General features: G+C 36.7%; 1 protein-coding gene across 3 annotated transcripts in view; it reads left to right on the plus strand.

Annotated features, from left to right (window-relative positions):
- The window catches only part of TNFAIP8 (TNF alpha induced protein 8), a 126882-nt gene that overhangs the window by 92583 nt on the left and 21342 nt on the right, over positions 1–12957 (plus strand). The window contains exon 1 of one of the 3 annotated variants that reach the window (XM_043975490.1): positions 1002–1086. The exons of the other annotated variants lie outside the window; for them this stretch is intronic. Coding sequence (XP_043831425.1) covers positions 1041–1086 — 46 coding nt within the window. The 5' untranslated portion in view covers positions 1002–1040. Of the gene's footprint in view, positions 1–1001; positions 1087–12957 lie in introns of those variants that run through there. 3 annotated transcript variants of the gene reach the window in all.

Genomic DNA, 12957 nt, shown 5'->3' on the forward strand with positions numbered 1-12957 from the left:
AACACAGCTAGACAATGGCAAAGCCAGGACTACCTTTTACCTGTGCCAGCATTTCTTTGTTTCTAGATTTAGAGTTGAACATGACCTTAGAGATCATTTTGTGCAAACCTCTCATTTTATATATGAGGAAACCAAGTACCTGAGAGGTTAAGTGATTGCCCGAGGTGACAGGTAGTAGCAGAGTCAGGATTTGAACCCAGGCTTTGACTCCAAATCTGATGCTCCTTCTGTTATAGCAAGCTTCCTCCCCCTTGCCCTCTTCTCCCCTTTCTCACATCATTCTCTGAATCAGGCTTCCTGACTTATCTCCATGGTTTCTACTAATTAGGCCCTTGAATATATCATTGAGCTAAGCAACCTTGGGTAATCTTGGATTTCTCATGAAGTGGTAAGTAGCTGTCACACCAGTTTAAAGTGGAATGCTGACTTTGTCCCTTGTGAAAACTCCTGAGGTAATTGGGGAGAGGGGTGAGGAGTTGGCAAGTAATGCTCTGAATTCTTCACATAAAAGGTGCTACTTAAATTTAAAATGTGTTATAATCACATGCACTCACAGAATTCTGTTCTTTTAATTAAAAAGTCAGTCTTATATACTGCTAAAATTCAGGAAAGATATTCTTTTTCCAAGGAACTTATAAAATGAGACCACTGACAGCATACTACTTGTATAACAAATGTAAAGACAGGTTCTGCCTTTTAAGTTTTAAACTAGTATTGAGTAATTCTGTTGTGAAATACCTTACATGAAAACCTACGTTTCAGTGCTATACATTTTATGTTGTATAACAATCATTTGAATGTTGGATTAAGACCAGGATTAGAAATACTCTGTAGAGAATTTTAATAATGGAGAATGTCTTCTTAGCCAAGGAAGGGAAAAGAGCTCTTGCAATTTGAAAACAGATTGAAAGATTTGGAGACAAGAGTGGGGAAAGGAAGTGGAGGGAGTGGCTACTCAGCAGGTTTCAACGGAACAAAGTGAAAGAAACTGTGAGTAGAAGAGTAAAAGGAAGCCAGAGCTAAGGTGCCCCTATCTTGGAATGATGCAGAGCCTTGAAGGGAAGACACATGAACTTGATGCAAAAGGTAAGGAAAAAGGAAAGGAAGGCCAAAAGAAAGAAATGTGAAGGCAAGGAACATGGAAGGAAAAAGGTGATTTATGTATGAGAACAGGATATCAGGCCGGCAGATAGATGTTTTACTTGTTGAAACAAGATATTAAGAGCAAGATATTATTCATAATATTTTTAAGGTGAAAAGAACAGGTTTTTATAAGACGAAACTGAGTAGTAGTTATGAGATTGTCTCTGAAGTATTATAGAAATTTGGATGTTGTAAAATAAGAGAAAATGGCTTTTAGAGGATAGAGTATTCCAATTTTCCTCCCATCGACTTAATTTGCTTACAGATACCCAAATATAGATATTATTGATGCTTTGCCTATATCCACAACCAGAATAGTCAGAGAAGATTTAATGGGATTTGTTACCTTAAATTTCTAAAAACTCCCTTACTATGCTGTAAAAATGGGATCTTAGTAAAGACAGTGAGCAATGACTAAGTCAATTGTCAAAGGAATGAGAGCTTTGCAGATCAATTCAAAACTGGTAGCGGTACTTTACCTGATATTTGCTGAAATGTTGGCTCCACTTTTGATACAATGAGTTATGAAATAATATAATTTTCTTGGTGTTGTAACTTTCTGCCTAGGGCAAGCTATCAGTTTTAAGGGGAAATGCACAATAATGGTGGAAAGACATATGCTCAGGAAGGATCTGGGTTTGAATTTTGTCTATAACATTAACTACAGGCAAATACTAAACCTCTAATGTTGTTTCTTCTTCTGTGAAATGGGGATAAGATAGGCAACTACTTGCCTCCTGGTGCTGTTGTGAAAAATGAAATAACATAAGTAAAAGAACGTTATAAGCTCTATATAAATGTTAGTTATTATTGTTATTTTAGTATTAACTGTTTTCATTATCATCCAAGTTCTGATGGCCTAATTTCTTAGGAAATCCAAAAAATTTAAAGCAGGGGAGGAAGTATGTGGATGTATGGGCAAATAGACAATTCTAAACTATTTATTTCGTTTGACCCCAATTCACTGATAGCAATCAAGCTTAGAACTACAGAAGTGATTATGTGAGACTGATGACATTTCTGGAGCTGTTGAACTAAGAGACTATAACTATAGTCCATGGCCCATGAGGGTTAATGCATGGTAGTGGGCTCTCACTGCAAATCAGCATTGGTATGTTTGGGTCAGTTTTTAACAGATGTAAGAATTAATAAAATGAATGTAATTCTGACTTCTGTGTTAGAGATCTTTCTAGGTCCTTCAGCACCAGCTTAGGAATTGATGGGGAAAGAGATAAAAAACCAATTAATTTGTCTCATTGGTTGTATTTCTCTTGATTTCTCTTCCTTTTACATAAGAGCACTTCCTTTTACATAACACTATACTGAAAAGAAAAATTAGCAAGCAGTTTGCATGCCAAATGATATTTTTTAACCTTTTCACTGTACAGATGAAGATGTTGGGGGAAAATCTGCAATGTGTCTTCTGTATTTTAATTTTTTAAAATTATCAAGTGACCATTTTTATTAAGGTCAAATGCACATAAATAAGAGAAAAAAGAATAATTTTTTTCCTTCACTGGAATATTCCACTGTCCTTAGGCATTTTTATAGTGAAGCATAGAATGGACAAAAACCTCATTTGTACTTTTTAACTTGGAGGGAAAGGGATGAGCATTTGGGAACAGTTATATTTGGTGGTTGTGATGGAAAGCTGTAAAACAAGAGGAAATGGAAATACAAAACAGTTTCTTTTAGAGTAAGCTCATCTATTCCATAGCAGATAATCAGACCAATTTTGAGTGTTGCTCTGAAGATTTAGTTTAGGCAGATAACTTTCTGCCCACGTTGCCATTTTGATTTTTTTTTTAATGCCTCTATGGACTAGCTGTGTGCCCCTCCCTTACCCACCAACAGCAGCAGCTTTTTGCCATTATTGTATGATTCTTTCACATGCTTGCAATATGGATATGATGATTTCAGTATGGATATGACTAATCAGTTTCCAGTATCAAAAATAAAGTGGGAATTTTTTTAAAGACCAACCAGACCTCTTTATTGTGATTTGTTGTTTAATTTCTCTAGGTCTCCGTTTCTTCACTTATAAAATAACTGACTGGTTCGTATTAGTTAGCCATTAACCTTCAAGAATTCTATGACTATGTGATATTACTTTGTATTTACTCAGCTTTTTTGCTTCCTTTACTTTATATCTGTTTTTGTTATTGTTGTCTAGTTGTGTCTGACTCTTCACGATCCCATGAACCATACTGTGCATGGGGTTTCTTGGCAAAGATACTGGAGGGGTTTGCATTTCATTCTCCAGTGGATTAAGGCAAATGGGTTAAGTGACTTGCCCAGGGCCATATAACTAGTAAATGTCTGAAGCTGGATTTGAACTCAGGTCTTCCTAACCCAGCTGCCTATATCTAATAATATTTTCATAAGATTTTTTGAAATTGATGTGAAGTTCTTCCAAATACATCCTTATAGAAAAAATTTAAAGCCTGTTCTGCTATCTTATAAATTTCCAATTACTTTATCCATTTATATGAGGGATGTATTATAGGATGAACCTTAATCTATCCATTAAACTACATAGTTGGAAAGCAGTTATAATGTAGAATGCAATGCATAATAAAGCACAAGGTTTGAAATAAATTCAATAGCTTGAAATTTCATTCCTTGAATTTTGGACTGCTTTGAAGTAGGTTGAAGTACTATGTTTGCCCCTTAAGTTGGTTCCAATTAACTTGATAAATGATTTGCAAATTCTCCTCCCTGAGGTTTTGTTGCTCATAATAGGAACAAGTAGAAGTGGGAAACAAAAGTTAGGTTTAGCTGAAAGGAGGAGAACCAGGATGGAGCAGTGTTCAGAAAAACATAGAGAAGAAGATAATGATGGATGGTATCAAAAGCTACAGAGAGGGGCAGCTAGGTAGCACAGTGGATAGAGCACCGGCCCTGGATTCAGGAGGACCTGAGTTCAAATCTGGCCTCAGACGCTTGACACTTACTAGCTGTGTGACCCTGGGCAAGTCACTTAACCCCAATTGCCTCACCAAAAAAAAAAAAAGAAAGAAAGCTACAGAGAGATCAAGAATAAGGATTGAGAAAGAATATTAGATTTGGCAAGTAAGTGATAATTGGTAACATTAGGGAGAGCAATTTCAAATGAATGATGAAATCAGAAGCCAGATTGCAGGGGCTTTAGAATCAAATGGCAGGAGATAAAGTATTGGGCATGGAGTATAGATTTTAAGGTTAACAAATGCCTTTTTTTTAAACTTCAGTAAGCAGAATGGGAATGTTAATTTTCTTAATTTGCTTTTTGTTTTGCTTCCCAAAGGTTAAAATCTTCTAGCTATCACGATAGCTTAAAATATAAAATATATGCTAGGGTTTTGTCTTTTTTTTTTTCCTGTTGGCATTTGATGAAATCAGTTATTAATTCATGGGGCAGCTAGGTCGTGCAGTGGATAGAACACTGGCCCTGAAGTTAGGAAGACATGAGTTCAAATCTCACCTCACACTTACCAGCCATGTGACCCTGGGCAAGTTACTTAACCCTAATTGCTTTAAACATCCAGAGCTTATTTTCAGTCATCCTGATACATATCTTGTCACTGGACCCAGATGGCTCTGGAGGAGGAGAGAGTAAGGTTGGTGACCATATGCTTATATCCAATTCAGTGCAATTTGTGGCATTACCCCTCAAGAATGAGGGACAAACAACAAAAAAATTAGTCCATAGAGAACTTGATGACTGTGCAACTCTGCCTCACTTACATCCAATTTGCACATGAGTCAAGACATTACCTGTGGTATCATTGGTCCTCTTCAAAAATGAAGTACAAGCTAACAACAGCTTTCCTATGTCTTTTCTCTCTATTTCTGTCTGTCTGTCCGTCTCTCCTACCCCCTACTCCTTCCCCCTACCTCCTCCATTTATTAACTTTGGTATATTGGGCAGGTCTGAGGCTCAGTGTAAACCATACAGATGTGAACTGTGCATCACCACTCTACACACAGCATTGAAAAAGAAAAGACAAATAAAACCCTTGAAACAAATACGTAAGTATAGTCAAAGCAAAGTCCCATATTAGCCATATACAAAATAGTATACAGAATGAGAATTCTTTATCTTGAGTCTATCACATTTCTTTCAGGAAGTGAATAAAAGCCTTCATTACTTGTACCGTGGAATTATTTAGTCATTTCATTACCAGTTAAGTCTTTCAATTTTTTGTTTGTTTTTACAGTATTGTTGTTGTTCTGGTTTGATTTTCACATAAGGCAAAAAATCTTTTCTAGAACTTAAAATGCTTCTCTGAATATAAAATTCCTTCATTTTAATATTTCAATCTCTTATGCAAAGGCTTTAGGGCCTACTTTGTTATCCCATTTTCTGTTTTGTTATTTGGTTGTTTGATTGATGGTGAGGGTGTTTTTCTCCATAAGTAGCCTCACTGTCTGTGGAATCAGCCATAGACAGCTCCAACCCTCCTCTATCACCCCTTGTTCTCATTCCCTAGTTGAACTGCTGCCAAGGAAGACTTAATGGGATTTTCCTGAAGTGCCCAGTGAAGTGCTCTTCCTCTCTATGGTCTTTTATAACCACATAGATGCCGAATTCCAGCCACACAGTGTTTAAGATCACTGTTTGTGACTTGTTTGCGGCTGATCGCTGCTCTAGTCCACTCTTGTCCATACAAGAGCACTCTCTTTTCTGTGGCATAGTTTAAGCTGGTCTGAATTTAGAATTAGATGGGATAGGATATGTTCACACAGATCTCATTGAAAGTCCATGCGTACTAAAGAATGCTGCCCCTCAGTTTCTAGATTATTTATTGCCAAGACATCAGGCCACTTGAGTAACTAAAAGTTAACCATTCCCAGGTCAGTGAAGAAGCATTCCATTATCCAAAAGCTACAGCTTTACTTGGTGTTGGCAGTAGAAAAGAGAGCAAATTAATGAATTACTACTTCAGAAATATGCTTTTTGTCATTAAGGTTTATTCCCCAAAGGCAAAATATCTTGAGGAGAAAGAATGGGGGTGAATTAGAGGTAAATAAGTTTGTTAGGTATCACATTTTGGAAAGAGCATGACATTAAGGATTGGGTAAATGTATTCAAGTCAAATTAACAAGCATTTATTTATTAAGCACCTGCTATGTGCTAGACCCTATACTAGGTTCTGGGGTTACTGTGGAAAGGCAAAAATAGTCCCCGACTTTAAGGAGCTTGCAATATAATGGGGGAGACCACATACAAACAACAAAGTCACTCACACAATAATTTGAAGGTAATCTGAGATAATCTGTTGCTAATAATAATAGCATCCATTTGTATTGCACTGGAGATTTGCAAAGTACTTTCCCCACAGTGATAAGGTAGGTAATACAAATATTATTATCCCTAATTTACAAGTGAAATTGAGAATTAGAAAAATTAAGTGAGTCAACCAAGGTAAATAAAGCTAGCAAATGGCAAACCAGACTCTTCAAATTCATATCTTTTTATTCTATGCTCTTTCCACAACTACACAATGTCTTTTTTTTTTTTTTTTGGTGGGGCAAGGAAGTGACTTGCCCCAGGGTCACACAGCTAGTAAGTGTCAAGTGTCTGAAATCAGATTTGAATTCAGGTCCTCCTGAATCCAGGACCTGGCTTTATCCACTGAGCCACCTAGCTGGTCCCTACACACATTGCCTTTCAATGTTTGGTCACTTCACAGTAAAAGTAAGTGCTTTTAAGAATTTGATTTCATTGAAAAGATCTCTAATCTTGTGCCTATTTAAACAGGGCATCATATCTAGTAGGCACTTAATAAACATCTAATTGAATTACAATCTACATGATTGATTTGGTACATCAGGATACAAGTAAAAATAAAGGGAATGTAATTGGGAACCAGTTAAAAATATAAAAATTTCAGCTCCTATTTGTAATGCATTATGCTCAAAAGAGCAGCCTATGGGGATTTTGCTAGACAATAATTCTGGCAGAAAATTACAGTGAAGGGGCTTCTCTACTGAAGACTCCTTGCCTTTGTATTTTGCAGTTTCCATCAAAGTTTGTTGATTATAATGATCATGTTTATGCATGGCACTTTATTACTGCCAATCAAGACTTTTAATTTAACTCAGAAGGAAAAACAAGAGGCAGTGGGTACACTCTTTATGCAGCTCAGCCTTTCTCTGAGGTACTGTGTCTTTGAAATATTCCAGGTGACCTTCAAAGACACAAAATACAAGCTGTGTTCGTGAATGTGCATGTGCATGTGCATGTGCATACACACATATACACATACAGAGGATGTCTTTGGAGGTGAAGAAAGATGCTCTTGTCAGGAAAGTGGAAAGGCTATGAAACTTGTGGTTGGAAGACTGGGGTTCACATCTTTGCTCTTCTGCTTAGTCCTTATATTTAATACGTTTTCCTGAACCTCAATCTCCTCATCCAATAAAATGAACCTTAAAGGTCTAAGTCTTAGAGGTTGCTTTTCTTTTTTAGTTCATTTCCTACCCCCACTCCATCTTGCCCATGTTAAGATTTATATGAACTGATGCTGAATAAATTGAACAAAACCAGGAGAGCAATTTATACTATAACAACAATATTGTAAAAACACCCTCCCCCGCCAACACAAACAGTAATCAACCATGATTTCTGAGGACCTATGATGGAGAAAGCTGCCTACCTAACAACATAGAGATAGACTAATAAGCAGAATGAGAAACACATTTTTGGACATAGCCCATGTGAGGACATGTTTTGCTTAACTATGTTTATGTGATACAAAAGTTCTGTACTTTTTTCTTTCTTCCTTTTTATTCCATTGGTTGAGAGAAGAGGGAGAGAGAAAAAAATAAATCATCAAAAAAAATTTTAAGGAAAATGTGTTTCTATTATTGCTATTAAAGTCTGCTTCTAGAATGTAGACCTAGACAAAGAAATATGTATTTATATTGAACAAGAAAGTTTCTAAGTCTCCTCTACCTTGTGATATAACTAATTGTATGTATCTCAAAGCAATTACCATCCAAGTATTAATTTAGCCTTTTCATATTTCTTTAGCCTTTCTAAAACTTATTCAAAACATTATTTCCAAGTTGAATAAATAGTATTTTTTGGTGTTGGTGTGAGTGAAGTGTGATTGTTTTACATATACATTTAAGGAAATGTATGACAAAGGATATGAGGATAGGGTCTAGGCTTATGATTTCACTGGTATAATGAACTCCTAGGTGAGGAAACTATCTCTACAAGCACACAGCAGCCACTTTTCTGTTACCTAAGTGACATATAGCCAGTATGTGTCAAAGTTGACACATATGTTATGAACCCAGGTTTTCCTATCTTTGAAGCTTGCTCTCTATCCACTAAATCACACTGCCTTTTACCAGATTTTGACACATAATGAAAGAAAGTGTAGCTAGACCCTTATGTGCTTTAGGAATACATGCATACATACATAGACAAGTGTGCATATGTGCATATTAAATATATATAAAATATGCATGTTGCTAAAAGTGAAGAACAGTATCTGTGTAGGATTTGAGCATACTTAGCATAGGAATGTGGGTGGAATTCTGTTCACAAATTTGAATGTTGTACTGAAATATATGTACAGAGAAGCACCTGTTTGTTGCCTATATAAAGCCTAAACTGTACAGCTGACAGCTTAAAAATATTGTACGGAAGCCATGTTTCATGTCTAACAGTAACCATCTGTTTCTACATTCCAAGATCAGCATATGGCAATGAGAAAGAAAATAGTAATGTCAACTTAAAAACAGCTCTATTTTAGGGGGAAAAAATCTATTAATTTGCCTAATTTAGGAAATGGCAAACTGAGTAGAATAATTAAAGTGAAACTGATCCAGGGGAAAGTAGCTGTGGGTAAATTTCATTTACACAAAGTAGTTTTAATTCACTGCTTCACTATAGGATAATGGACTAGGAACCTTCCAAGTCTTCTAATCCCACCTCCTCACTTTGTAGGTGAGGAAACTGAGACCTGGAAAGTTGAAGTAGCAGAGCCAAGGTCCTTTGATTCTCTCCTTTTGGCGGGAGGTGGGGCACAAAGCACAGTCTTTGGTATTTTATGGTTTTGAGAAAAGTAGTTTTCATTTTTTAGAACATGCAGTACACAGACAGCAGATGTCTTCTGGCAACAGTTAGCTACTTGTCTGGTATGTTTTAGAAGGGATTTTAAAATTATTATTATATATCATTAAGCTGAATTTCTGTTATAGTCCTTAATATCATACATTTCCCCCATTATATTCTTGGAAATTTAAAGTAACCTTTTATCCAAATATGCTGGGGAATAAGGTTGTAATTGAGGGCTGCATTCCTTGATATGACCAACCATATATAATAGAGGCAAAAAGCCAATCAGCTCTCTAATCATGTAAAATGGTAAAATTGTGCCCTCAGCCCTATTAAATGGGCCAAATTGGTACTAGGTACACAAGAGATTCCAGTATGTTAAATATACACATGGCACATAAAATATAAATCATCTGTGTCATTAATTTCATCCTAAACAGATATCCTGGCTATGATAAAATTATCAAAAATTCAATTTTATTATGACCGGTTTTAGAGAAGCAGTGCCACTTGTTATATTCTAGCTATGTGACCCTAGACTAATCACTTAACCTTTCAGTGTTCTAGTCCAGAAGAAGAAGTCCACAAAACTCTCTCCTGAACCAGATTAAACTGTAAATTGAAAAATTTTGACAATACAGTGCAACTAAGATAATGTTAATTTGTGGTGTTCTGAGTTGATATACCTCCCACTGGGATCTGTTTCTGTTTGCATTTGACTCCAAAGATTGAGGCAATTCTGTAAGACTGTGAGTTGGGAACCTGTACTGGTAAAATTAGTTTCCTCATCTGGGTGTTCCCTATACCAATATAATCACAGGTCCAGTCCACATTTTGTCTAACCAGTCTTATAGCTTGAAGATTAAAAATATTGAAAGATTTTTTAGGGATGACTTGTATGAGCCATGTCAAATCAAGTAAAAACACCTACTTTGTGCCAGGCATTGTGCTAAGAGGTTGGGGGAAGGGGGATATAAAGAAAGGCAAAAATAGCTTCTGGCCTCACAATCTAATGGGGAAAGCAACATGTAAACTTATGTACAAAAAGCCATCTCACGCTAGTGGTTCCCTGCTTTTTCCCTTTCCCGGTCCTCTTGACCCATTATTTATCCTCTGTCTTGGACCCCCAACTCCCTGTTGATGGTTCTTAGATTTCCCCTTGTCTGCAATATCACTGTTGCTCCTCCCTTGCTTAACAAATCTGAACTGTTTGAGTCTTGCATTTTGATGTGGGAGATGCTCTGCCCTACCAACCCACTTAGAAACCCTCTTTCTCCTATCTGCTGTGGATGGATGAATGGATGGGTGGATGAATGAATATAGCCTTTAGCAAGTGCTTACTATATGCAAAGCACTGTACTAAGTAAGAGCTAGGATATAAATAGGAAAGTAAAAGTATCTGCTCTCTGTGTAACACTCCCTAAAAAAATAAAACTAAGACAAATTTTAACACAACAAATGTATCTTTGATACAGCCATCTTCATTTAAAACATTACTCCAAATTCTACCTCGATACTTTAAAAGATTTGTAATTTTGTCATAGGTATTTCTTTCACAAATGTAGAATACAACCCCTATGTGCGTTAAGAGATGATTTTAAGGAGTTATATGACTAGCCTTCTGCTGATAGACCTTTCTATGCATAGCTTGTCTAATCCTCAGATGACAGGATCACAGTTCATTGCCAAACTTGCATTCACTCAGATTTTCTCCTTGGTGTAGGTATCACCAGACCTTATCAAATTTACCAGTTTACTCTTTGGGAATTCAGTGTCATCTTCACACCCCTAGAATTTCCATGGAGGATCCAATAATAACAATATGTCACATTGATATAGCATTTTACATGTTACAAAGCACTTTTCTCTTAGCAGCCTAATGAAGTAGGTAGTAATGGTTTTATAATCTCCATTTTACAGAGAAGAAAATTGAAATTTAGAAATTTAGTAAGTGGCAAAACCTACCTCTCTTCTGATTCCAAATCTAATGTTCTATTATTATACCAGGTTTCCTCTTATAAGGGGCTAAAATTCTAGCTAGTCTGTCTAAAATATCTAATGAGTTGTCACCAATAAATTATAAGCCTTAGCAAGAGTATTTAAGTGTTTAAGTATTTATTAAAGAGCATTAGGATCAGAGAGAAAGGTAAAAATCTAACTATTTCTAAGAGACCCCATCATACGACCCACCATGGCGAGGTCAGGAACAAAAAGGACGCAATGCCTCCTGTGAAGCTGGGAACATCCCCCTCACACGCGCACACACAGCTCCAAGCTAATTGGCTGACAGCTTTGATAAACAGCACCCATGAGCAAACATCACTTTCTGACACCAAGGACCTGACCCCATGGCTTGCCCTCAGACTCCTTCTCATGGCGGAGCTTTCCTACAGTAACTCTCCAGCAGGTGGCGTCATTCCAATCGTTACACTCTATAGATAGAAGCAGAAAGATACAAGTAACTCTATTTGTTGATACTTTGTTGGCATACAACCAAAGCATTTAATATTTCATTAGAAAGCCATAGATTTTTATAAATAAGTTTAAAAGTATCTCTCACTAGAGATGTCAACCCAGACTTAAAACTGTGTCTTCACTGGCTGTGTACTGTTGTTGTCTTTGTGGAAACCACCAAATAAATAGGATAACTAGATGTGCATGACAAGAGACCCTTGCATTCAAGGCTCTTCTAATTGGGGAGCTCAAATATGGCAAATAATTAGAACATATAGTAACATATAATAGTACACTAAGATTTAGAAGAGGGAGAACTCACTTCTGTGTAGGAATGGAATCAGGGAAAAGGAATCAGAAAAAACATGAAAGAGCTGCCAATTGACTAGAACTTTGAAGGATTTGTAGTGTTATAAAACAAGGTGTTATGGGGCAGCTAGGTGATGCAGTGGATAAAGCACTAGCCCTGGATTCAGGAGGACCTGAGTTCAAATCCAGCCTCAGACACTTGACACTAGCTGTGTGATCCTGGACAAATCACTTAACCCTCATTGCCCTGCAAAAAAAGCAAAACAAAAAAAACACTCTCCCACACAATGCCTGGCACAGAGCAGGTACTATGTAAATGCTTTCTTTTTCCTCCTGCCTCCCAGTTTCAACAACTATAAGAAGTGAGAGGGGCAGCTAGGTGGCACAGTGGATAGAGCACTGGCCCTGGAGTCAGGAGTACCTGAGTTCAAATCCGGCCTCAGACACTTAAACACTTACTAGCTGTGTGATCCTGGGCAAGTCACTTAACCCCAATTGCCTCACTAAAAAAAAAAAAGTGAGAGTTAGGGTTGTAGGGTTATAAACGTAAAGGTGGCAGGGATCTTAGAGGTCACTGATTACAACACCCTTATTTATGGATTTTTCTTTATGAAATATCAGTTTTATTGATCTTGTATTTAATCAATAGAATTCCAAAGTGGCATAGAAAATCTATCTTAAAGGACTAATTGATGTTAGGAAATTCAACAACTTTTTCTGCCTCATTTAACACACTCTATGAGAAAAAAAAAGTGGAAATATTGCTTCCACATATAGTTTCCCAAAAGTCTGTTATAAAAAAAATATTGTGAGGGGAAAAAAAACAACACAAAATCTCCTATCTTGGGTAACTGGGTGAAGCATGCTTTGCATTTCAAATACTCTTCAGGATAGCAGAACACACACGTAGCCCTGAGTTTCTTATGTCTAAATGTATGAAGCCCTTGAATCCCTAACTGTAACTATGGATGGTATGGAACTGTAATTGAAGAGTC

This window comes from Dromiciops gliroides, chromosome 1 (assembly GCF_019393635.1).
Source record: "Dromiciops gliroides isolate mDroGli1 chromosome 1, mDroGli1.pri, whole genome shotgun sequence".
NCBI lineage: Eukaryota > Metazoa > Chordata > Mammalia > Microbiotheria > Microbiotheriidae > Dromiciops > Dromiciops gliroides.